The following is a 27434-nucleotide window of genomic DNA, read 5'->3' as shown; positions in this document are numbered from 1 at the left end:
GATATTTTACCATAATGCATCTAAACACACTCACCTGTGGGGATCATTTGTATAATCTGAAATGAAGAAAACAAAATGTTCATAAATACATTTTCAACATATTCTATCACAATTCTGATTTAAGGAAGGTATAGCGGTTCAGTGACAGACAATCAAACCCCAAACCCAGCAGTCCAAGCAAACCCCTAAGGGAGCCAAATTTTACCATGATCTCCATAATCCCTTGCTTATATTTGTACTGGTTCAAAGCTAATGTGAAAAATGTGAGAATCATTCAATTTTCCAGAATATTCAAGAAAATTCATTTGTAAGACCTGTCTGTAGGTTTGTATGTTTCAAGTACTCTGTTCAATTCATTATCAAAGCTCGTATTTTCTGCATTTGTTTCTTGCAAACATAAAACTCAGTTTTGACATTTCTTCCCTTCATTAATATAACATTAACTATGATCTTTCAGTTTCCATCTGGCTCAATCCCTGCTAGAAACTGGCTTTATAGGTATTAAACATGTTCTGCAGACATAGGCTAGGAAACAGGATTCTTTCAACTCCACCTAGGATTTGATTCATACTGGGAAGTTAAGGATAAAAGAATGCCATGTACTGCAAGATAGTTACTATTTGTTAGACTAATTTTCCTGCATTATGTGGTTGCAATAATCCTCAGAACCCTTTGTTGAATTTCTATAATGAACTTGTCCATCTTTCAAACTGGACAGTACCATTAACTGTTAAAAGGGGTGCTTACAAAAAAGATACTGACTGAACGGAAAACAGTGCATATCTTGATCAGACTGCACAGATGTGACTCTGATCATGATCTACACTGGTCGCAAAGACAGAATCAATCGTGTCCAGCATGATAAAGGTTAAATTCCAATTAATTCCAATTAATAAATTGAGTTTTAAGAAAGATATCCATTGTGAAATTACTGCTCTTTCTAAAATCCAAAACTTCATGCCTATGAAATTAAATGATTCCACAGTAAAAATGCAGTATAGTTAACTGGACAACTGTCCTGATACAATGTATGATACATCAGCCTCATAAGGAAGACTCGCAGAAGAGTAAGTCATACATACTTTTGTTTTTCTGCCTCCGCCGCCAGATGATGCAGACTAGAATTATAAGTAGAACTATAAGTATTGTAGCACATACACATCCTATAATGATCACCTGTGTCTCCGTCAGGTCCGGTGTGTTTGGTTCGTCTGAAAATATACCAAGATCACACATTTGTTATAAAAATTATAGAAAATCATTTTGCATTATACAGAAAAGTAACATGTAGCTATGGGTTGTTAGTTGCCAGAGCCTAAAATGATCCATGTCTTCTAACGATAAGTGTTTAATAATTATATTTAAAATACTTAGACAGGAAAGTCTTTTTAACATCTCTTATTTGATCAACTTTCAATATAAGATTTTGATGTAAGAGTTCATCTACACAATCATGTGCAATAAGCTGCATTCACAAGGAAAAAGAAGTGCTGACTATATAACATAATGAGGACAAGAAACATCTATATACAGTCAAACCTGACTCAAGCTGCCATCACTGTGAGCAACACAACCTAGCTGCTTCACGCAGGTTGGAATCAGAACACAGAGTCAATCTGGGGAGTTTGCTCACTGACTGCCTTAGGTAAATGACTGTTTAATACAGGTGGCTGCTAGAGAAGACTCAACTGTATTACAACCTTGCTGTTCTTAGTGCACAACATGATTTTTGCAGTCAGTTTCATCCTAGCAGTGACACATGAGAGTATAAGTGAGACATGTAGGTGTCAGGGCAATCATAAGTCATGTCCAGGTCTGATTCAATGAAAATATAACTGTCAGTCTGTCTTACACTACCATCAATCTTCTCTAATGACCAACAGGACATCATTACAAAAATGTCTAAAGCAAACCAAGTTAAACATGAAGGGATAATTTACTACAAGTTGTGACTATACACCCTTATCCAACATATGACTGATCAAGACTCCAGTATTTGAAGATTTTTGAGACTGAAAATGAGTTTTACTCAACCTTTAAAGGTCCAATACTAAGGAAAGTGAACATTTTAATTTCTTTTAAAAAGCACAGAAACTATTTCATTTTATTGGAAAATGAAAGTTGGAATGTAGAAATTCGAAATAAATCGCAGTATGTGTACAATTATTTTTCTATGAAGTATGAAGAAAGTTAAAAAGACCTGGGAGGTCATTCTGTCGATTCATTGAAATTTCAACATAATACACATACATTTCTTTGAGTTCCAAAGACCTTCTGTAAATTTTGACCTGCCAATCTTCATTATTTAGTGTCTTGCAGAAGTCTATGCACTGGCTATGAAAAAAATTGCCAACTCACTTTCCCTTAGTAATGGACCTTTAAGTTTTTGGTAAGGTTTAAGCATATCTTACATGATTATCATAATTGGTTTGGTTTATAATGTGGCTGCTGCATTTCATGTAACATATATCAGTTTTCCAGTTTATCATTCTGGGGTAAGTGCACCCATTGTTTTTCATTACCTCCCTTTATGGCTCTGACTGTGCAAATTTATATGTAAGATTGAAAGCAGGGGTGTTCTAATCGTGTATTATGGTACATTCTCTACTTCGATGGATGCTTTATCTATTAAAAACAGAATTAAAAGTACTAAGGAACAATAAGCACAGTGCATATAAGACACTATGCAAATTAAAACATTCAAAAAGTGCTCTCGGCAAAGTAAGAAACCAGTCCCACTTGAACAACTGCACAGCCAGTAATAGTCAACCAATGCTCCAAGTCGAGAAACAATCTATAAACTAATTACAGTTCAAGTTTTTCTCTGCAGAGTAGTTCTGGAATTTTCTTGAAAACCAAATCTGCTTTTAATTAAATGACTTGTTTCCATGGCAACTAAGGAGCTTCCTTGTTCCTGTCACACCCGACCACATGTCAAACTTGTAAAAACCATGTTAAAAGAATCACAGTAACATGTGTAACATTAAATGCCTCATTTCTCCCAGTGAAAACTGTGAAATGCGGGAAAGTTTTTATCTATGAGGAAACAATTAGTAACTGAGAGTTTATTTCTTTGTTCTGCATCTTGCTGTTTTATACTATGGCACAGTATTTACTGTTTAGAGCTCTTTTAAAATACTCTGGTTTCTGGACTGGTTACATAAAGAGTTGTGGTGTTTACCAAAACAGGGTTCTATTCTGCATTGTCTGGGTAAGTTAGCCAGCACCTCATCATAATGACCACTGTTTTCATTAATATACTGTCTTTATACATCTACATAATCAAGAGAGTTACAAAACCATGAAGATTCTTTCCTGACTGTCCAAGCTAAAAATTGCGGTTTGACAAATCAATGTATTTGTCACAAAATATAATGTTATACAAAGTAATATGAATGAAAATCCCTCCCTGATTTAAACAAGAGCACCGCCTTGCGGGTGCTGACGCTCATCTGATTTTTTTGTGTAATAGAAATATTGTCCTACCCATGGTTTTCTAAGTCTAAAAAGGGCCATCATTCTTGCAAAAAGCAGGATAGAGTTATGTTTCTTGATGTACAGTGTCCACTTATGATGGTGAAAAACTGTTGCAAGTTTCAAAGCAATAGCTTTGATAGTTTATGAGAAAAGTTGACTTAAACATAATACTCAACCAAGAAAATGATTTTCTAAGTCCAAAAGGGGCAATAATTATTGCAAAAAGCAGGATGGAGTTATGTTGCTTGCTGTACAGGGTCAGCTTATGATGGTGAACAAGTGTTGCAAGTTTCAAAGCAATAGCTTTGATAGTTTAAGAGAAAAAGTTGACCTAAACATAAAACTTAACCAAGAAATCTGATATTTTCCAAGTCCAAAAGGGGCCATAAATCTTGCAAAAAGCAGGACGGAGTTATGTTTCTTGCTATACAGGGTCAACTTATGATGGTGAACAGTGTTGCAAGTTTTAAAGCAATAGCTTTGATAGTTTAGGATAAAAGCTGACCTAAACATAAAACTTAACCAAGAAAACTGATTTTCTAAGTCCAAAAGGGGCAATAAATCTTGCAAAAAGCAAGATGGAGTTATGTTTCTTGATGTACAGGGTCTGCTTATGATGGTGAACAAGTATTCCAAGTTTCAAAGCAATAGCTTTGATAGTTTAGGAGAAAAGTTGACCTAAACATAAAACTTAACCAAGAAATCTGATATTTTCTAAGTACAAAAGGGGCCATAAATCTTGCAAAAAGCAAGATGGAGTTATGTTTCTTGCTATACAGGGTCAGCTTATGATGGTGAACAAGTATTCCAAGTTTCAAAGCAATAGCTTTGATAGTTTAGGAGAAAAGCTGACCTAAACATAAAACTTAACCAGGCAACGCCGACGCAGACGCCGACGCCGACGCCGACAACCGCTCAAGTGATGACAATAACTCATCATTTTTTTTCAAAAAATCAGATGAGCTAAAAAGAAGAGACATTGATGACAGAAGGATAAGATCGATTGATCAGTAATTTTGCACTGATATAAATGGGGTTACACACTTCAACAAACACGAACCAATCTTGACAACACATAAAACGGTTTATTGCGATATGTAACGCTATGTATAAATCATCAAAGTGTATTATAACCATGATATAATGATACAAGTATGCTCATCTTTTACACAAAATGGCATTAAAACCAAGTCGAATATAACTTTTTTGTTTTGTAAAAACATTTTGTTTGCAATTACTAAATAGGGAACATGAGAAAGCTTTTGCTTTAAATCCTTTAACAATGTTCTGGAAAACTTTATAATCAAACAACTTTAAGTCTATTAAGTTTAATTACAATCAAACTTTCTCTGTTCAAAAGTGCTCAAATATTCATTCGAGTATAATAATGCAAAAACAGAGAACAATATTTTCCTGAATGTATTTCGATTAATGTACCAAAATGGTTTCAATTACTATGTATAAAATGATTTACTCTTCTTAAAATGGTTCTCAAAAGACATATTTTGTCCTTGGATAGATAATGAAGATTTATTACCCAATAAACCCAGCAAAGTAGGAGAAAGATTGGACAATTTTCCTCTAAAAATGTAATTACGCCATTATTTTATTTAAATCACATGCTAGAATTTGCAATATTATTTCTCGATCAGCGACAACACGGAATAGAATATATTAGGAAATTTAATATATTAGGAAATTTAAGCCATTTGTGGCTCTATCTTTGAAAGCCACCTTAATTTCTTAATTACTTATCCTAAAGACATTATTTCTGATCCCTTGCTGAACCTCTGTAATAGTCTCCCTTTATGCATCAAAGTACTTGAAGTAATGCTACACTTGACATAACTATTAAAATTGATATAGCAGTTAGGTGACCAAGGAATTCTGAAATGAACAGGAGATAGGGAAAGTGATTATAGCTTTGATAGTTTAGGATAAAAGCTGACCTAAACATAAAACTTAACCAAGAAAACTGATTTTCTAAGTCCAAAAGGGGCAATAAATCTTGCAAAAAGCAAGATGGAGTTATGTTTCTTGATGTACAGGGTCTGCTTATGATGGTGAACAAGTATTCCAAGTTTCAAAGCAATAGCTTTGATAGTTTAGGAGAAAAGTTGACCTAAACATAAAACTTAACCAAGAAATCTGATATTTTCTAAGTACAAAAGGGGCCATAAATCTTGCAAAAAGCAAGATGGAGTTATGTTTCTTGCTATACAGGGTCAGCTTATGATGGTGAACAAGTATTCCAAGTTTCAAAGCAATAGCTTTGATAGTTTAGGAGAAAAGCTGACCTAAACATAAAACTTAACCAGGCAACGCCGACGCAGACGCCGACGCCGACGCCGACAACCGCTCAAGTGATGACAATAACTCATCATTTTTTTTCAAAAAATCAGATGAGCTAAAAAGAAGAGACATTGATGACAGAAGGATAAGATCGATTGATCAGTAATTTTGCACTGATATAAATGGGGTTACACACTTCAACAAACACGAACCAATCTTGACAACACATAAAACGGTTTATTGCGATATGTAACGCTATGTATAAATCATCAAAGTGTATTATAACCATGATATAATGATACAAGTATGCTCATCTTTTACACAAAATGGCATTAAAACCAAGTCGAATATAACTTTTTTGTTTTGTAAAAACATTTTGTTTGCAATTACTAAATAGGGAACATGAGAAAGCTTTTGCTTTAAATCCTTTAACAATGTTCTGGAAAACTTTATAATCAAACAACTTTAAGTCTATTAAGTTTAATTACAATCAAACTTTCTCTGTTCAAAAGTGCTCAAATATTCATTCGAGTATAATAATGCAAAAACAGAGAACAATATTTTCCTGAATGTATTTCGATTAATGTACCAAAATGGTTTCAATTACTATGTATAAAATGATTTACTCTTCTTAAAATGGTTCTCAAAAGACATATTTTGTCCTTGGATAGATAATGAAGATTTATTACCCAATAAACCCAGCAAAGTAGGAGAAAGATTGGACAATTTTCCTCTAAAAATGTAATTACGCCATTATTTTATTTAAATCACATGCTAGAATTTGCAATATTATTTCTCGATCAGCGACAACACGGAATAGAATATATTAGGAAATTTAATATATTAGGAAATTTAAGCCATTTGTGGCTCTATCTTTGAAAGCCGCCTTAATTTCTTAATTACTTATCCTAAAGACATTATTTCTGATCCCTTGCTGAACCTCTGTAATAGTCTCCCTTTATGCATCAAAGTACTTGAAGTAATGCTACACTTGACATAACTATTAAAATTGATATAGCAGTTAGGTGACCAAGGAATTCTGAAATGAACAGGAGATAGGGAAAGTGAAATCCTATGTATTCCTGGTGATAAGATAACTATTGTCAGGTTCAAAGAGGTCAAATGACCATTCTACAATGATTACCATGGGATCCTATGTCAAAATGGACAATGCAGTCTACCGCCAAGTTACAAAGTAAAAATGATATTCAAGTAGAAACCGTACCATAGCTCTTCGCATACTTTGATTTTTCAAACTAAAGTGATTTTTACAAGTGCACCGGTTACGATAAAAATGTAAACAACGGACTCTGTCTATGAAACTTTGAAATGAATGAATGACAGTCGATCTTAGTCATAATACTGATTGACAGTGAATGCTAATGAATCCATGTGTTGCAGAAAGGTATTTAGTTTGTAACTGTAATTTCCCATCCATTGAAATCCTCTCAAAACTGGTAAAATAATTACTTATATTTGGACATAACTCACCGTCTTTGCGGTTCGACGGCTACAATAAGGGCAAATATAAAAGATTCAGTGTAAGTAATATTTCACTGGTACTACCAGTTAGTAAGTTCATACTCTGAACAACACGTCAGAGAAATTTGGGCAGATTTCACCGATTATGACGTTGGCAGCATTAGATTATATTTTTTCTTTACACACAAATTGCTGTTAGGTAACAAAGCGAATACGCCGATAATCCGGAGTTCACCGATTATTGTTCCAGTTCACGCAATGTAATCCAGCAATTAAACTGCATAGCTATTAGCTACTGCTGTTATAGGGAAGTGGTAGAGTGTCTGCCTTAGATGTGAGAGGTCCTGGGTTCGAGTCCCAGTTATAGCTTAACTATTTAGATTCTGCTAAAGCATAGTTTTGCTGTTAATAGACTGTTCCAGATGTTCTAAATTTTTAGCACACAGTATCATGGATCAGTATTTAGCAATCCAGATCAAAGTTGAATGTTAAATCAAATGCACCCAGTTAGAAAATATTGACTATATTATGTCCCTTTGCTGTTTATGCTCTCCATGTTCAAGAAGAGTTACATTTCCTTGATCACAAAATTTTCGTTAACATGAAAATATCAAATGCTCATTACTCCGCACTTCTAGTTAAAATATTGTCTATATTTCTGTTTTTGAGAAATATATGGACATTTGTCTTCATTTCAAAGCTTTTTAACTTCAAACCTATGATTTGAAAAACTTAGGTACTATCTCTAATTCAAGACTGAAGGCTAAAATTTATTAAAATAGGGAAGTTATAAAGCATTTCTGTTTGTGACAGTGCAAACAACAGGGAACCATTTACATTAAATCAGAATACTTTTCAGTCAACACAGATCATAATCAAAAAATGTTTTAACAATTCCGCCAAAACCAATCAGTGACTCATCAATTTTTAGGTCAGATTGTCTTTACACGACTTTACAATCCCCTCTTGAGATACGCTATAATCGATACTACATATTTAAAAAGACAAATATACATTTTAGATTGGAAATGAAGTTCTTTTTAACAAGTACTTTTATATCCCAAGTTAAAACCACTATTTCCTTCCCTACTACATTTTAATCACTTGTACCAATAAACAGAAACCTTTTCAGGAAAACCACCCCGATGTAATCAATGAAACTTGCTCTTCTAACATACAAAAGTTTAATATATCATGAAAAGGTAACATTGAAAAATACATAAAAGCTAATAAAAAGTTGGTGCAATTTTTAAAGCCACATTACTTCAATTTCCTATATGTGTTTATATTCACGAATGTTTGCTGGACTGAAAAATTAAATTTATCTGAAAGCTTGAAGAAATAAAGCAAAGATAAAAAGAATTAAAGCCAAACTTAGAATATAACAGGGCAATAAAAAAGACCTGACCAGTACTATACTCATTTATACTTAGTTTAAATCTTACTTCAACATTTCAATTCACTTTTAAACAAAGTGACACGTTTCATTGTCATATTGCACAAACACAGACACCCTTTAACATACATTTGATCAAATTAAATGTTTATCTGATCTTACAGTCTAAATTCAACCATGTTTGGTCAACCGGCATAAAAAAATGCATGCCTTGTGGATCTTTGATAGACAACCTTTTCGTGTCCCCCGTGGCCATCATGTTACAAGTTTACAATACATTTGCATAAAAGCAAAGGTGACTATGTCAATAAATAGATCTTACAACAAGGTCAACAAACAGATTTTTTTAGCTATAAAATGAAAAACCCAAATATTTAACAAAGCAAGTGAAAATATCCAAAGGAGTGCAAATGACTTGAACAGAAGAGACAATGGTCAAGAAAGCAGCTAAGTCAAAATGGCAGCAGTTGATCATGATTTAGCCAACACAGAGGATAAATTATCACTGACCATTCTCCATCCCTACATTTTTGGCATTGTTTTGTACATTCTGTTAACGACCTTCACATCCAAAAAAAGAACAAAGCCTCAATTCATGTAAGTAAGAAAGCTGATCTGTCAGTTAAGTTAACCTTGTCTGAGTCCTTATTTCCTATTCAAACGACAACATTGTTGTTGGATACTCTCAATTTCGATTTATGGGCGGTTTATGTGATTTTGGGTATTCTGATGAGGAAATACTAGCAGATATTGTGACATTAGGCAATAAAGATGTCACAATGTGAGGAAGTTTAGATGGGAATCATCTGTTGCTATAGTAATTTCTATACTTTTTATACCCAAAGATGTTTAAAAGTATTGTATTTCCAATTAAATACCAAAAAAGTACATTAGCATTACTGCAAAAAGATCACTTATCATTTTGTTGGGATAAATTTACTGTATAATATTGCCCCAACAGATCCGGATAAAGACAGGCCAAGGGAAATCATAACGTACGGTAATTATTACATATTTTCAAGCAATTATATGTAATTATTACTTTTCTGATTGGATTACAATTACTGTAATCATTACGGAGACAGAGGAGGGAGTCAGTGGCGCAGTGGTTAGCAGGTTGGACTACAATGCCAGCGGTCCGGGTTCGATTCCCTGTCGCAGCTGATATCCCGACTAGTGTTCAGTGCTGGAAGATTTACTTAAATTGGTACTGTTTCCAGCAGTATCGGCCTAGACTGGATGCTGGGGAGGTAAATATGACACCTGCTGTGGGCTCAGCTGAAAATAAGTTGTTCCATCCATTCCAGGTGGGGACTTTCACTGACTACCATGTTATACAAGAAACTTTACCTTGTATATAACTTTTAGAATAGATGCTATGACTGAAGATACATCTTTGATTCTTTACTTCTATGATCATGACACAGCATTTTACCATAGATTCCTATATCTGATAAACCTACACAGAACTGAATAGTTATGTTAGAAATCATTATTATCAGATTCAGAATGAAATTATAACAATAGAAAACCCAAGAAATCAATATTTGTTATCTCCTACAATTACAGAATCAGCTTGTACACAGACTGACTTTGGAGACCAATCTGACAACTACAGCATTTGATTCATTGTTTCTGGTCTCAATCTTGAAATTTGACCAATGGCGAACTCTAGAGACTGTGCACCACAAATTCTGTTTTTAAGCATATTGCCACAACAAAGAAAAGGTTTAAAACAATGGAAGTTTGAGAGATTTTACGGAAACTGTTGGAAGCGGCTTAGAATGTTAAAGTCAGAACTCAAGAAGTCTCTAGTTATCAAACTAATTAATTCTAAGAGCAGCAGAACCAACTGGTAAGGTTACAAAACAGTTAACAGATGTTGACAAGCATATTAATAATGTAGAAAAGGGTACTCTAGTGACTGCAGATCATTTGAAGACTGTATATAAAAGATGAAGGACTTGAAAGCATCTTGAACCACAAATGTAGAAAATTTGAAAACAATGTTTTTACAATAAACTGGAGAACTTTTAATGCTTTTCATGTCCTAAATGAGAAACAACTTGCTGTATATGCTATATGTTGAGTTATGAGCTCTTCTCTCTACTTGAAATCATGATAAAATTCCAAACTGTTATCTTTTGCTATGGGCTAAAAACATGTCCTTTGACATGCTTAGAAACAAAGAATCCTGCAGACTTTAAGAGAATTTTAATCAAGGAGACCTATCTTTAGTTTATCTTGTGACAGTTACCTGGGCATAACTAAATAGGGCAAGAGATATATCCAAGACTAAGTTCTTTTACATTCTTTTATGTAGTCCTACAAGCTGCAAGTTCCTCTGCTTTTCAAGTCATCTAAGATCTTGTCTACTAAACTTCTCACACCCAACCAAGGATGTGTAATAAATGTTGTAGCAATTAATAACCAACTCAGCGTCCAGGTTTCCTTACCAGAACCAACATGTTCTCTACAATTTAGACACAACAACGGTTTAACTAATAATTTCAGACTCACAGCAAAATTTTAAGCACACTCAAACTGGGTAAATTTTGCTCAATTCTGGAATGTATTATCTATAGGTGACTCCACCAGTGGACAATCAACTTTCTGTCATACTGCTTCAAAGGATCAAACATGCAACCTGTAAACTGGTATCTAGTGTTGTGTTCTAACAGGAGGGTCTGCCGGACCGAAGAACCATTCTGAGGTTTAAGCAAACAGAATCGTAAATACTTCTGTAAAACAATATAAATATCTGAACAAAAAGTGCTGTAGTTTTTAAAATTTCTAATCATGACAATCCTGAATATTTTACTGGGTAACTAAAGTTTTCAAATTGACATTTACAGCTGAGCTTTGTGTATTCATATAGTAGTTTCTTTCTTTCTACATATACTATTTAGTATTTAAAACTTTGCTACGGTTTCAAGGGTGACACAATGAGTGTAGTGTTTGAGTTACGTACAAATGTAATCGTTACCGACGCCTGCGCTGACCTGGAACACAACCAGTGTTACCTTAATGATACTTACTATCCGACATTTTTGGTGATTTTCTCTATTTCCACGTTTCTACTGTAACCCAACGTAATATCCTGACTTGTTATATTTTTTCACAGTATAATCAGGATATATCCATTGTTTTGTTTTTTTCTGATCAAACGCAGCTAAATTACTCCACAATCAGAATAACACAAACTTTTTACAAATTCAACAATTACTCCAACTTTTAATAGTTTATTAATACAAAGTTTACATTTCTGGCTGTTTCACCCAAAAAACAGCTCTTTCAAACAACTTCAATTTCTTGATATAATCTCAATTTAAATAACCTAAATCCTGGGACGAAAAAGTAGTCTATACAGCTAATATTGCTGTTTGACCGTTGTGTTATATTTGTTGTGCATATACATAACACGACAGATATTGTACACTGAGTCACTGTAGCTGCTAAAAACTAATTCCGTTCTTAATTAACTCAACACTGCTTTACCAAATCAATATCTCTTTAAACAAAGGAATGTCCAAAAATGCTAAGTTTCATGACAAAATCCATCAATTTTCTTGTCCTATTTTTATCACAAACTATGAAATTTACATGGACTATATTTTCCCTTGACTGGTTTACATGTTTACTCAGGTAGAACTGAAATGATTGTATTTACTGAAGTGAAAGCAGAGAACTAGCCTGGGGCCATTACAACTACAGAGGCTCATAAAGGGAAATAATTCCCACTACTTGATAATTCTAATAAGATTACATTGTTATTGGTCCAAGGTATTTCAATAGCTTTGATTTCATGAAAAGCTGATAAATACATTATAGAATATTCATGAGGTGTGAAAAATACTGCAGAAGTTGACACAATTGTGTAAATATGCAAGTTATAGTGTAAATTATGCATACTCTATCAGATTTAGATCAAAGATTAAGATTTTAGTAATATGATAAAATATTATAAGTAAGGTATGTACTTGAAAATGCATCACAACATGTTGTAGGTTGATTATATGCGACATTAAGTTAACCTGTATCTTAACATACATATTTTTCAATGTTTACAATAGTAAAATGATAAAATGGTTATAATGATGTCAACCATTTATGTATAAGCTTGTGCTACATTGACAATTGAGTTTGGTAGAGTAATAGAACAGCAATGCTATTATTCCCATTAGGTGTTGTATTTTTTATGAATACAGGCCACAAAATATCAAGTCTGGAAAGAAAGAGTATGTAAATTTATAAAATTGTAAAAAACTACCATTGAAATCTGAACAAACTCAAATTTAAAATGTATTAAACACTACTAAATCACAAGCTAGCTACTCTTTGTTCTTTCTTTCACTGCCTTAAATTGTAGCAGGCAAAATGAACATAAGAACTTTCCTTTGAAGACAATCTTTTTAGCCAAACTTCTGGGTTCAAGGTTATAAATTCTGAGGCCAGCATCTGATTCACTGTTTGCGAAAACAAACTAGAAACTGACCAATGGTCACACTGTTGCATTTGGAGACTGGTCTCCTAACTGAAGTTTTATAAATAAACCTTTGAACCAGGATTCTTTCTTTATAAGAAGTTTGAGTCTCAAGGACTTTTTGAAAATAAGGAGAGGCTGGTATGTTGTAAGGGCTTGCACTATATGATATCCAGCCACTACATCATTTTGAACAAGAGTGCCAGACTGTCACAAAAAAAGCCCGTCATCAAACTTGGCCTAATTCAAGGGCCATAATCCAAGAGTGCCTGGGGCAATTTGGGTGGTTATCAAACATGGCTGAGATATTATGCCAACAAACATTGTCAGCAAGTTTGGTGAAGATCGGATGAAAACTGTTCGACTTAGAGAGCGGACAAGGCTGAATTCGCAGTTTTTCAAGTTATGCAAGGGCCATAATCCAAAAGTGCCTGGGGCGATTTGGGTGGTTATCGAACTTGGTCGAGATATTATGCCCACAAACATTGTCAGCAGGTTTGGTGAAGATCGGATAAAAACTGTTCGGCTTAGAGAGCGGACATTCTTTGGATGCCGACCGCCCACGCCACAGATGTTCACATAATATGCCCCGCTCTTTCAGATACGGGCGTATAAAAAGCACTCTAAATAGCACCAGTACAGTAGCAGCAACATATTTTCATGAAGTGTTTCTTTGATGTAAAATGCTGAGAGACAAACTATAACCAGATGGCTTTTTATGTAAAACATTAATTCAGCTTTGCTTCCAATAAATTGTAGTTGTCAGAACTGTAGTAGGCATAATTAAATATATACAAAGTGTGTTATGCACCTGAATGCTGCACAATATGTTTAGGAAACAAAAGATTCTGATAAATCTTTGTATTTAATGATTCCCCTTCAACTAAAGTCTTTCAAGTTAACCAATTTCTAAATATCAAATATCTGTACATGACCATAGGTATTGCTATTGCCATATTTGCATTTTCAACATAAAATGTTTTCTCTGCACGATGAAACAAAATACTGAACTATTATATAGTCAGTACCTTCTGAGTACGAAATCTCACTCAACCCTATCCAGGACAAAGCTCGTCACTGATATATGTCTTGTCAAACTGCCCTGGTTCATCGAGCCAGAGGTTCTTCCTCCTATTTGCCCCACCCCTCCTCCTACTTGGCACTATGCCCTTTGTTGGTGAGGCCTTTACCCTAAACTTGCCTTCCCCCCACCCAAGTTAAAATTTTCTGGATCCAGGCCTCCCTCTATATCTTAGGACACTGAATTTCATTGTGTTATATGCCTCTTTTGTGTACTATGTTACTTGAAAAGATGGACGAAGTCAGCTCTTCTCCAAAACAAATTGTCAAAACGGAAGATGGACAAAACTGAACTGCACTAATACTTAATATTCCCTACAGGGGGCTAAAGACACAAGATGTCAGATTTGTAAATCAGCCAGATCACCAAAAGCACTAAAGAATGCAATAAGAAGCTTATTTACCAGATAAGAATGCCGATATCTGTGATAAGCCTTATTAAAGAGCAATCATCCTATCAAACTTGAAGAGGAATATTCCTTAAGTACCAAGATATGTCCTATCTTACAATGATCAGGAAAGGAGCTTTTACAGATTGAATGAAACAGAAGTTTATGTTTAATTTAATCTTTCATTAAATTTGCAAGGTGTCCATTTAGTGTTGATTTGCTGTATAAATTTTCACAGTCCTAAATGTATACCTTAGACTAGGAGCAAGTCTAGCCTCTATCTTTTTCATAATTGGATTTTAATGAGAGAAAACAATGCTTTTCAAGTAAAAAGTGAAAATAATGCATTTCTGATAGAAAAGAATGTTTTACAAAAAACACTTCAATAAATTTATTGTGCCAGATTAACACAATACTTGAAAAAAAAATACATGATATATCAATATCAAAATAAACAGTAATCTTATCATATTGTTAGTCAGTCAGAGTTTAAGTTTAATAACGGTCCAGATCCATCCGCCCTTTCGGACACAATGTAACACAAAAATGCCATGTACAGACCACACTTATCATATTAATTTTGTTAAAGCAAGTACTGCTATTTATAGGTAGCTTCAAGCTTCAGTAAACTACAAAAGAAAGTATGTTCTCAATATTTGCTTTCTGCAATATTTCAGCATCCCCGTTTGCAATTAATTACCAGCACACACTGGCATTTAATGAGGTCTAAGGAAAGTATAAACAGGCACTAATGAGGTGTGATTACTTTGGTATGCCAAGTGGAAGTAAATATTCTATAGTTTTCTTCTCATACTTTCCCTTTGTAAGTTTGTGTTTGTGCATGTATTTTCCTTTATTTGCGTCTGTGCAAGTATTTTCCTTAATATGAGTTTTTTCGGTATGGTTTTAATGCCATTTTTCATGTATTTGAGTTAAGTAACAACTACTGGTCATTTCCCTTTGTCTGCCATTACAGTATCCATTGGACATAACTGTTTCATAATAGTAACTTGAGAATGAAAAATTGCACACGGATAATAACTGAAAACGGAAATACCAATATTGTCATTACAGGTGCACCATCCATAAGTGATCCTAGGTTCTGTACCAGTACTAACCTGTTCTCCACTAATAACTCAACATACATTATCACAGAGATAGTTTGCCTTGCCCAGGGAGCAAACTTTAATAGTCTTGTACTGGACTAACTATTAACTGCGTGGAATAAACGATTTAAGTTCAGCAGAGCAAGCAATGACGATAACACAGACAATGATGCTCATGATGATGATGATGTTTAAAATGATCTTTTCAGGCAGCTTTCTTAAACTTATTAAAAGAAGAAGAAGAAGAAGATGATGATGATGATGATGATGATGATGATGATGACATACTTGAAGAAAAATTTTGCTAGCTCAAAAGAAAAATGTCAGAAAAATACTTTATTGAAAAAAGGAAAGGGCTCTATGTACTAAAAGCTGATTTGCTTGAACATTTACATGTATTTTTGTAGAAGAAACATGCTTATCAATTATTAGGGGTACATGAAAAAGATTAGCATGCAATGAAAGCTTTAAAATAACTATTTACTATGATCTATCTGAGATTAAGCTCATTTTGAACTAAGATTACAGCACTGTTTCATTAATTTTTCATAGCAATTATTTGATTACCTCTTTGTTAGAGAACTCTACTATCAAATCAATCAGAAATAAGATCTGTGTGACATTCTGTGGAAATGGGAAAAACTGGTACAAGAAATTCTTAATCACAACCACATGACTGTGACTTTTTGCATCAGTTCAAGTAAATTTCATTTTAATATTATAATTTTTTCTCCCGAAAAGCTTTGTTTTAATTTATATGTTCATCAATATGACTTGTAACCATGGAATCAATAGTAAGTTCTTTAAACATGAAAAACTGGTCAGGACATTCAAGATTTTGATAATTCTATGTCTTCTTTGGTTTTGTTTGTTAATGTAATAAATATTGATTTTGACAAAATTTGCTTCTCCTTGGATCCAACTTTGATGACAATCAGCTAATGGAAAATTGAATGCCACCATTCTGATTCCTTAAAGGAGAGTCTTCATTTAGTCAAGTGACACAAATTAATCAAATATATTGAGAAAACCCAGTATTTATTAATCATCTTTCCCCCAACATTCCAAAGTTAATTAGAAATTCAAAGAACTTAGTAGGAGCCAGTCTGCCAAGGAACCTAAAGGACATGCAAATGAAGAAAAGGTTTCACACACTGTAAATCTCATTAATGTATTTTAGCAATGCAAGATCACAGTCTAGAAATATTTGGAATAGCAACATTTTTCTGATGATTTATTACAAACTGTTTTATGGCTGGGATATTGCTAGTGACTGAAAATACACTTGGGCAGACCATTTTAGGGAAGAGGGGTGGAGGGCAGGACATGCTTCCATCAAAGACAAAAGTTCTTTGCATGAAACTGAGCAAATGAATTGTGGTGTGTCAAATCTCTTGCTTTGCCACTAGTTTTGACTGTCACAGCCATTTCCAACAGTTGATCTGTCATATTAACGGAGCTCAGTTACCCTGTCATGACTGGTATAGACTGTTTGCAGCAAGTAACAGACAACTTCCCTACAAGGAATAAAGAGGTATGGAAATAATGCCTTTTGATATTATGACGTTTGTATCAGTCACTGTGAACTTTTGTCTCCCTTTAAGGTACAAACTCACGACCTCTAATTTGGTAGTCACACTCTCTCTCTCTCTCTCTCTCTCTCTCTCTCTCTCTCTCTCTCTCGGGCGTCTCCTTACTTATAAGCTGATGAGCAAGCAATGACTACAGAAATATGTGACAAAATAATGGAAAACAATGCTAATATTCTGCAACAGATCTGACTGTTTCCATATGTTCCAAACTGTAACAATTAAAACTTCTAGTACAGCAAGAAAATTCTGTCCCCAACGAGAAACAAAATATTATGAAACTGGACCGTCATTCATAACCCCAATCCCCACTTTTTACAGTTTTCAGTATTTCCCCCTACCTTACCCTCAGAATAATGAGATATCATATCACAAGCTAGCATTTTTTGCAGCACATGTTAAAACACTTCCGATTGTCTTTTGTTTTGCTTTTTCTATCAATGGTGGTTATTCTGTTCTAGTGAAACCAATACCTGATGAAAATAATGATTAATCAATAGTTTTAATGACTTTACAAGTACAAAACTGTTTATCTGACTCAAAACGATACCCAAAAAGTTTCAACTTATATTAAATTTCAGTGATACTTGAGTAAAGCTTATGAAATTATGTAAAAAGTTTTTGAAATGGCTGATTTTCATTTAATGTCGTCTTTGTCTGATTCACACAGGTATTTTGAAAGAACACTTCAGTACAACTTTTGAACTTATTGAAGATTGGTTTAACAGATTAGTACTTTTTTCTTTTCATGCAAAAACCTGGATTTATCAGATATGTGAAAAGAAACTTATAGATATTATAATGAAATCATACAAGTGAGCATGTTACATACAGGAAGTGTCACTGAGATATAGAAAGTTTTTCCCTCAGAAAAAGAAAGGGGTTACGAAAGGGCTATAACTCTTAAGACTTTGGAAGTACAGCTGCCTTCTAAACATTTTTTCATTGTGTATCCAGGACCATGGGTGAAGGTCTGAACCAATACCACCTGAAATGACACACAAGACTTTTCACATGCAGACAACTTATATGCACCCTGCCTCATTTTAGTGTCTACAAACTTTCTAAACTTTCCTCCTATTTATTTCTAATATTTTTCTATTCAAATAGAAGGTTCCAATTATCATATATGGAACCTTTTCAGGAAAATCACCAATAAATTATTGAACCATTTCAGGTAAATCATGAATTAATCACTGATCATCTATTTCAGGTAATTCATCAATCAATCATTGAACCATTTCTGGTAAATCATTAACCAATCTTTGAACCACTTCAGGTAAATTATCAATCAATAAATAAGAAATTTCCTGTATATCAATATCATTCAAAAGAAGCCATATATATGGAATATCAAATAACCAATATTTGAACCACTTCAGGTAAAATCATCAATAATAATGAACTATTTCTGGTAATCATCAATCAATCATTGAACCATTTCTGGTAAATCATTAACCAATCTTTGAACCACTTCAGGTAAATTATCAATCAATAAATAAGAAATTTCTGGTAATCATCAATCATTCATTGAACCATTTCTGGTAAATCATTAACCAATCTTTGAACCACTTCAGGTAAATTATCAATCAATAAATAAGAAATTTCTGTTACAAATCATCAATCATTCATTGAACCATTTCAAGTAAATCATCAATCTATGTCTGAAAGGCTCTTCCCTGGGAATGTAAATATAAATCCTAGTGGAAATAATAACAATTACAATTTTGTCACTGATTTCAAATTCACAACAATGTAGTCTAACTTCAGAGTTTTCCAAACCTGGACAATTCCGCGATTTAGAATTATAAGGTCGTAAGTGCTAAAATAATTTCAATTAACTTACCAAAACACAACACCACCACTATATACAAACTTTTTTTGAATAAATACGAAAGAGAGAGAGTGAGTGAGTGAGTGAGTGAGTGAGTGAGTGATGAGTGAGAAAGAGAGGGAAAAAATCTATCCCCTCTGGCCTCTATAATAATGTAAATTCTGCAGACATTAATTAGGAAGGTAAAGTAGAGGTTAAATCAACCTGAGCTTTGATCTGAGTTATGTAATGTTTGCATATAGATCATAGCTGATATAGCAAATACTGGAGTGCTCCTGCCACTTTACAGGTGGAAATTGATCTTGTATTACATACAGGTGTACATAAAAGGGAGATAATTCATTATAATTAACAGAGAAAAATTTCGTCTGCTACACCAACTCTTTGTTTTCAATCAAATTATCTCTATGCAAAACATGGTGACAAAACCTTGAAATTAAATTTTGTCAGCTTTCACAACTGATATTCTTCTCATATTTTGTTTACAAGTATTCTTACAGTTAAATTATAAAAGTGTAATAAATTACAAGAATGAGATTATCTTAAAACCTGATATATTTATATAATTTCAAACTCGAAATAACTTTGACACATCTGACCACTGATCTTCTGAAACATACAAAATATAACTGCTTATAAACATCCGAAATTTCTACCATCTTCAAATTAGACAACCATCAATGCTTATTCTAAATAAGGAATTCATTATTCTATTTCGTTTACCTGTGGGCACTGGTATTTCAGTTTCCATGGCGTTGCTATTAGTTATCACTTCTGAATATTTCTGTTCTCTTTCACTCATTATCAAATACAGTACTTTTTCAAAAATTTATACCTCTCCAATTTTTCAAGCACTTTTATTCAAGATCATAACCATATACTTTTCATATAACTTCAATAAAATCCAAACAAAGAACTGACTGTACAAAAACTTTATACTTCAAAGTCCAACCAAAATAGTACAAGAGAAACTCTATGAAGATAATAATTAAGATGTCCACTTGAGGCCTTGTCACAAGTCCGCCATATATCAAAACCTGTAATTACTTTCTTTTTGTCCAAAACCACTAAGTATATGTTCAAGATTTTCTTCTTTTTAAGAGAGCAAAGATATATATTCAAATAATCTGTTTCAACCAAAAGATTGCAATTTTGTAGCTTTTTGACAATTTGCTCTGTTCACCTTTGTACACCAATGTTTGAAACTGCCCTAGTTCATGCATATCAACTGGTCATTTAATACATTCTCGCACTATCGAAATCCTGAGATCATGACTCTGGAGTTTGTCCCCGTCTTTGTAAAAATGTTCGTAATGATTAATTCCATTGTGCTGGTCGCAATTTTTCACAGATTTTGCCGATTTAATCAAATGTGTTTACAAATGGTCTTAGAGCCAAAAAATACCAAAAGTCAATAAAGTTTTACAAAATTACTGAAGCAAACAGAACGGTTTAAATGTCCACCAAATGAAATGTAACCCTGGTCCTTCCCTATCACAATGGGACCCTTTTTTCCAAAAGGGTCATGACACAAGACATGATCTGTTGCTTTATTCTAGTACCGATTTATCACTTGGTTTCGACTTATTCTGTTGTTATTAAATAAAGAGAGTTAGAAAAGGAGAAAAGTAACATTTTTCAAATTCATAATACAAAGAGATTAAAAATATGAGTATAAACCTTATGTTCAAGCCATAACTTGGCCAGGACGCAGGAACTTTGAGACATTCCAATGTTTTAAAACAAGAAATTGCATAACTATATTGCTACATGTCCCTATCACAGCAGCACTGGCTTTTTAGGACTGATTCAAAAAGGCTTCAAAATCAAAATTAATTATTAAAATCTCAAAGGCTCAAAGTTTAAGGGCATGGTAGGGTTAAGGTTATAGATGCCCTAGAATGATCTTATTAACTGCTTTAAACTGTTTACTATACAAGATTTTAATGTTAAAAAAATGCACAGCGATCCTCAATAACCAATATAAGTGGATGATGTGAAGGATAAACTAACTTGAATGAAGGAAAACAACAAAGGGACATTCTAGTACCAAAATGTCAAAGACTGTGCAGTGCTAAGAACAACTCTGGATATAGCAGTATAAACAAGAGATCACAGAGTGATCTTGGCACCCACCTATGTGCCATTTTTGTGTGTTCAAAATTTCAAGACTTACTGACTAGCTCAAGGTCAAATTTCATTTCCGTACACAACACTGTGCATGTGGTCTAAATTCGAAAGCTGTAGCTTGAGAAATGTGAAAGTAGGTCACTAGATCAATTTCAAGGACAAAGTGATTTGTACACAAAACTATGCATGTCATCAAGTTTGAAGACTGTAGTTTGAGAAATTGGAAAGTAGGTCACTAGGTCAATCTTAAGATCAAAGTTTATTTCGGTACACAAAACTATGCAAGTGGTCCAAATTTTAAGGCTGTAGCTTGAGAAATGTGAAAGAAGGTCACTAGGTCAAAATGAAGGTCAAATTTCACTTCAGAACACAAATCTACGCATGTGGTCCAAATTTGAAGCCTGTACCTTCAAAAATGGGAAAGTAGGTCAATGTCAAGGTCAAAGTTTGTTTCGGTACACAATCCTATTCATGTGGTCACTAGGTCAAAATGAAGGTCAAATTTTATATCGGAATACAAAACTATGCATGTGGTCCAAATTTGAAGCCTGTACCTTCAAAAATGATAAAGTAGGTCACTAGGTCAATGTAAAGGTGAAAGTTTGTTTCGGTAAATAAAACCATGCATGTGGTCCAAATTTGAAGGCTGTAGCTTGAGAAATGTGGAAGTAGGTCACTGGGTCAAAATCAAGGTCAAATTCCATTTTGGAACACGAAATTATGCATGTGGTCCAAATTTGAAGCCTGTACCTTCAAAAATGTGAAAGTAGGTCACTAGGTCAATGTATAGGTCAAAGTTTATTTCAGTGCACAAAACTATGCATGTGGTCCAAATTTGAAGGCTGTAGCTACAGAAATGTGAAAGTAGGTCACTAGGTCAAAATCAAGGTCAACTCATGTCAAGGTTCATCTTGCCACTCAAAACCATACATGTGGTCCAAATCTGAATGTTGTAGGTTATTGACAAGAAGTTTTTAAAAATGTTTCCCTATATAAGTCTATATGAACCATGTGACCCCCGGGGCAGGGCCGTATTTGACCCTAGGAGGATAATTTGAACAATCTTAGTAGAAGACCACTAGATGATGCCACATACAAAATATCAAAGCCCTAGGCCCTGTGGTTTTGGACAAGAGGTTTTTCGAAGTTTTTCCCTATATAAGTCTATATAAACCATGTGACCCCCGGGGCGGGGCCATATTTGACCCCAGGGAAATAATTTGAATCATCTTGGCAGAGGACCACTAGATGATGCTTCATACCAAATATCAAAACCCTAGGCTCTGTGGTTTTGGGCAAGAAGATTTTCAAAGTTTTTCCCTATATATATCTATGTAAATTATAGAAATAAACAAAGGGCCATAACTTACTAAAAAATTGTTGCACCAGTGTGATTTTCAGGGGGACACAACTAGGGTACCAATACATCATTCTGACAAAGTTTGGTAAAAATCCCCCTGGTAATTTCTGAGGAGATGCGATAACGAGAAATTGTTAACGGAAGGACGGACGGACGGAATGACGGACGGACGGACGGAAGGACGACGGACGCAGAGTGATTTGAATAGCCCACCATCTAATGATGGTGGGCTAAAAATGTATGAAGCATTTTAGTAAATAGGGCACAGCTACAACTATAACTCTGTCCCAACTTGTTAATTTGAATATATAGTTTAGTCTCACCGGAGCATCAAAGGCTCAAGCACTCGGGCTTGCTGGAGCATCGAAGGCTCAAGCACTCGGGCTTGCTGGAGCATCAAAGGCTCAAGCACTCGGGCTTGCTGGAGCATCAAAGGCTCAAGCACTCGGGCTTGCTGCAGCATCAAAGGATCAAGCACTCGGGCTTGCTGCAGCATCAACAGCTCCAGCACTCGGGCTTGCAGCAGCATCAAAGGCTCAAGCACTCTGGCTTGCTGGAGCATCAAAGGCTCAAGCACTCGGGCTTCTGGAGCATCAAAGGCTCCAGCACTCGGGCTTGCTGCAGCATCAACGGCTCAAGCACTCGGGCTTGCTGGAGCATCAAAGGCTCCAGCACTCGGGCTTGCTGGAGCATCAACGGCTCAAGCACTCGGGCTTGCTGGAGCATCAAAGGCTCCAGCACTCGGGCTTGCTTCAGCATCAACGGCTCAAGCACTCGGGCTTGCTGGAGCTATTCAAAAGATCCCTGCCCATTTTCTTTATAATTCTGGATTGCTCAAAACCAAGGCAAAATAAAATATTTTGCTCATCCCTTTGCAACGTCGAATGAGAAGTGTTTTACTGTAACTAAAATATGAAGAAAACTCTCAAGTTATCCTGCATGAGAGGAAAAAACTATTGCTTATAATAAGTATTATTTTGTTAACAATTTTCTGTTAGTACATAAGGAAGATTTTTCTTTAAAAATAACTTACGATCCTGAGTATCTGAAATTTGTGCAAAAACTTAATTTTAAATGAAGACATTTTACAAAGCAAGGCTCTTGCATTTAAAAATGTTGTTAGTTTTTCTACTTTAGCTAATTTGCAACAAACGGTAATATTTGCGTACGGAAAACATTATTTACCCATACTATTTGTTAAAATCTATTCAAGTTTACCATTCAGTTTAAGCAGGCTATTTTAACTTGTTACAATCCTTGAATTTTGCCACCTTTGTCCATACAAATTTATTTTAATGGAACCACTACCCTATAATTACCATTAAATCAACAAACCAGGGTCACAAAGCAAGTTTTGTGTTGAGAGCCATTTATTTACCAGTAATTATAGAGAAAACAGTCCCAAACAAAGAACAGCCTCATTTTACAGGTAAAATAAATTACACCTCTTAAAAGCCAATTCTGAAATATTGATAAAAGGATGGCCACAACATGTTGTATTTGCCAGTATTCACACAAAGACCTGTACCAGCAGACTAAAATAAAATTTGACATGAAGTGAACCCACTTGTGTAACTCAACTGACTGACCAATCAATACATGTTTAAAGTTTTATTAGAAACTGGATATTTTTTCCACTCATACACTTTGAATTCACATCTGTAACTAAATTTTTGAGCGCCAAGGTATGAAAGTTTCAGATTTCAGGTTTAAAATGTAAACTTCATAGTCACTTACAAAACTTTGACAAGCTCATGGGCTGCATATTCAAAAATATACATGTACCACGTTCATATTCAATAGCGATAATGTAGACTTTGAAGCCACTGATGTGAGGTGATTGTCATCACTAAAGTCATGATGAATCTTTGCCCTCTATTGTAAAAATGCGGACCCAATTTTCAAACATATCATTAAAGGTAGTACTCACTTATTTCTGCCATGACAGGATCACCGCAAACTTCTGGCCTGTAGACCAGACATACAGACACATTAACATCTGTCGCTCCTTGCTGAGCAAGGGAAACAACTCCTTCAGCAGCAGTAACACAAGGCTCGACGACTGTCCATTTTTTTCTATTATCTGTGCTTATCTCCACACGTAGGCAGTACAACTGGCCAAGTTCATGGTGAATTTCTAATTTCTTCTCCTCAACTTGGAACTTTGGAATTTCTGTCAGAGCAGGGAATGATAAAACTGAAACGAAAGAATGAACAAGATTAACATGATGTTTTAGGTTATCCTTATTCAAGAGTATGCAAGAAGAAAGCTTTTAACATTATCTGAACCATTTTCTAGTATGCTTCCTGGATAAAACATTTGTAATAGGTTCATAATAAAATATGCAGATGTGACTTAAGCAGGTTTTGAAGCCACTGCCTCTGAGTTAAGCAGTAGACAGCTTTTGACCCGAGCAGGTTTTGAAGCCACTGCCTCTGGGTTAAGCAGTAGACATCTTTTGACCCAAGCAGGTTTTGAAGCCACTGCCTCTGGGTTAAGCAGTAGACATCTTTTGACCCAAGCAGGTTTTGAAGCCACTGCCTCTGGGTTAAGCAGTAGACATCTTTTGATGCAAGCAGGTTTTGAAGCCACTGCCTCTGGGTTAAGCACAGTAGACATCTTTTCTACTGGATAACTCATTGCTATACAGTCTTTACATACCCAGTGTTACTTTTTTTAGGACGGTTTTCTTGAAATCTTGTGCACAGTGATGTAAGGGTACAGTATAGGAATCATAACTCAGAGGTTACAGGCTAGAATTCCTTTGTAGGCAAATCTTTAACCTACAGTCAATAGAGTACACGCAAGTCGTAAAGCATGCACTCAAGGGAGACAAATGTAGTATCTTACCAAGAGTAGTATCTGTAAAAGCCTCAGAATTAGGTCCCCTCCCTAATGCATTTTGGCCAAAGACGAAGAAATTATAGGAGGTGTGAGGCATCAGTCCTGTAACAAAGAAAATATTTCTACTAAGGTCATAAATGATAACATTAATAATATGAAATGCCCTTTGCACAAAACAGAATATTTGAAATTTTGACTTATAGTATTAAAAGGAATGTGCAGTTGTCAAATATGACAAATTTTTGGTTATGAAAATTTGTTTTTTTCTGATGTACAACAAAGAGCTATGAAAATATTATTAATATTTCTTTGTGTAGAACTAATGTGAAGTTTACAAACTTAAAATCAGTTATTTCAACCCTCTATAAATGAGCCAAAAACATTTTTTTTTGAACTAAAAATAATACTGCTACCTAGAAGCTATTTAGAGAAAATACAACTTACGAGTTACATTAAATGTGTTAACTCCATTTGGGTAGACTTCAAACGTTTTTTCACCATAAACACTTTGTACAACTATAAAGAATGTTTGCGGATAACCACCATTAAAGCCTGGCTCCCATTTTAATTTAACAGACTCCCAAGTCTTCTCAGTAGACTGTAAATTTATTGGTGCCTCGGGTTTATCTGAAAAAAAAAAAAATGATAAAAATTATCTTAATTTGATGGTAAATCAGTTTTGCTAAAAGTGGTAATTTTAACTACTACTTATTTATACATAAGACAGACAGACTTTATAAATGTAGCTAAATGCTGATTTAATGTAATGTTTAAATGTTACGGGCACAAAAAATAAGATCTTATAATTTGGCTAGTCTGCTATTGTATTCAAAATAAAATACTTGCTGTGTCTGAAGCTCAATGTTCACCATTCATATTTGAAATTCATTGTATTAATAAAGTAAAAATATATCAAATAACCACAAGATAGATCACCTTTGACAGAAAGAGTTAGTATTTTCCTGATCTGGCCTTTAGAGTTGTTTACTTCACATGTATAGTTGCCAAAACTATCTTGTTGAGCTGACTGTATCTGTAAAAATCCTTCGTAAGTTGCTGTTCCGTCTGTTGCTTGGTAACCTAATGTTATCCTTGAACTATTTGATATCCTCTGACCTTGTCTGAACCAGTAGAAAACTGGGGCAGGATTCGCCTGCGCAACACATTTTAACCTGGCAGAGTCCCCAATGTCTGCTGCAACACGAGGGCTGGCAGTAACTTCTGGAGCAACTAAAAACGAAAAATGTAATGCTTAAAAGAATACTCATTTCTACTATCTGGAAATATCTAAAATGATGCATCATTTTCATAAATAACATTATTTTCAAATGACCCCTAGGGTAGCCACTAGACTGATAATAAAAAATTTACCACACAAAAAAAGAGAGAGAAAAACAAAAGTAACTTTTTAAAATATTTTTAAGTATTATTGAATGCCCCAGTCTATCATGGTCTAGGAGCTAGGCTAAACAGCTCTGTTTTGGTCATGTCGAAAGGTACCACTCTTCATGGAAACTTTTCTTGAGAAATTCTGAACACAATGTCATGGTCACCATTTACAAACAGTGAAAAATGTCTTTGATCACAGTGAAATTTAATACCAGATATATTTCAACAATTTACCAAAAAAAAAAAAAATTTAAAAAAATTAAAAAAAAAAAACAACAACACAAAAAGACTTACATTGAATGGAAAGGAATGTAGATTTTTCAACAGGTGGTCCAGTGTCAGCAGACATTACACGACATGTATAATTTCCCAGGTCATTTATCTGCAATCTGTTCTGATCCCTTCCTGAACCTAAAATATAAGGTAAATAACTTCCATATTTCTCTGTAATCCTTTAAATATTTTTTTGTTATCTCCCTTGTTTTTCAATTAATATAAGGGAAACAACTTCAACATTTAGTATATGCAAGAAATAAATGTTATGATCTCCCTTGTAATCCACCGGTTCAATCTAAAGCTTAT

General features: G+C 34.4%; 1 protein-coding gene across 5 annotated transcripts in view; it reads right to left on the bottom strand.

Moving 5' to 3' along the window:
* LOC123561302 (roundabout homolog 2-like) overlaps window positions 1-27434 on the bottom strand; it is a 99751-nt gene that overhangs the window by 12196 nt on the left and 60121 nt on the right. For all 5 annotated transcript variants that reach the window (XM_045353572.2, XM_053553357.1, XM_045353577.2 and 2 more), the window contains 7 exons: window positions 27147-27263; window positions 26400-26693; window positions 25908-26090; window positions 25470-25565; window positions 24549-24815; window positions 1083-1211; window positions 35-56 (listed from right to left, as the gene is read on the bottom strand). In XM_045353572.2, the coding sequence (XP_045209507.2) occupies window positions 35-56; window positions 1083-1211; window positions 24549-24815; window positions 25470-25565; window positions 25908-26090; window positions 26400-26693; window positions 27147-27263 (1108 nt within the window). The remainder of the gene's footprint in view (window positions 1-34; window positions 57-1082; window positions 1212-24548; window positions 24816-25469; window positions 25566-25907; window positions 26091-26399; window positions 26694-27146; window positions 27264-27434) is intronic.

Source organism: Mercenaria mercenaria, chromosome 10 (genome assembly GCF_021730395.1).
Source record: "Mercenaria mercenaria strain notata chromosome 10, MADL_Memer_1, whole genome shotgun sequence".
Taxonomy (NCBI): domain Eukaryota; kingdom Metazoa; phylum Mollusca; class Bivalvia; order Venerida; family Veneridae; genus Mercenaria; species Mercenaria mercenaria.
This window is presented reverse-complemented; position numbering and strand designations above follow the sequence as displayed.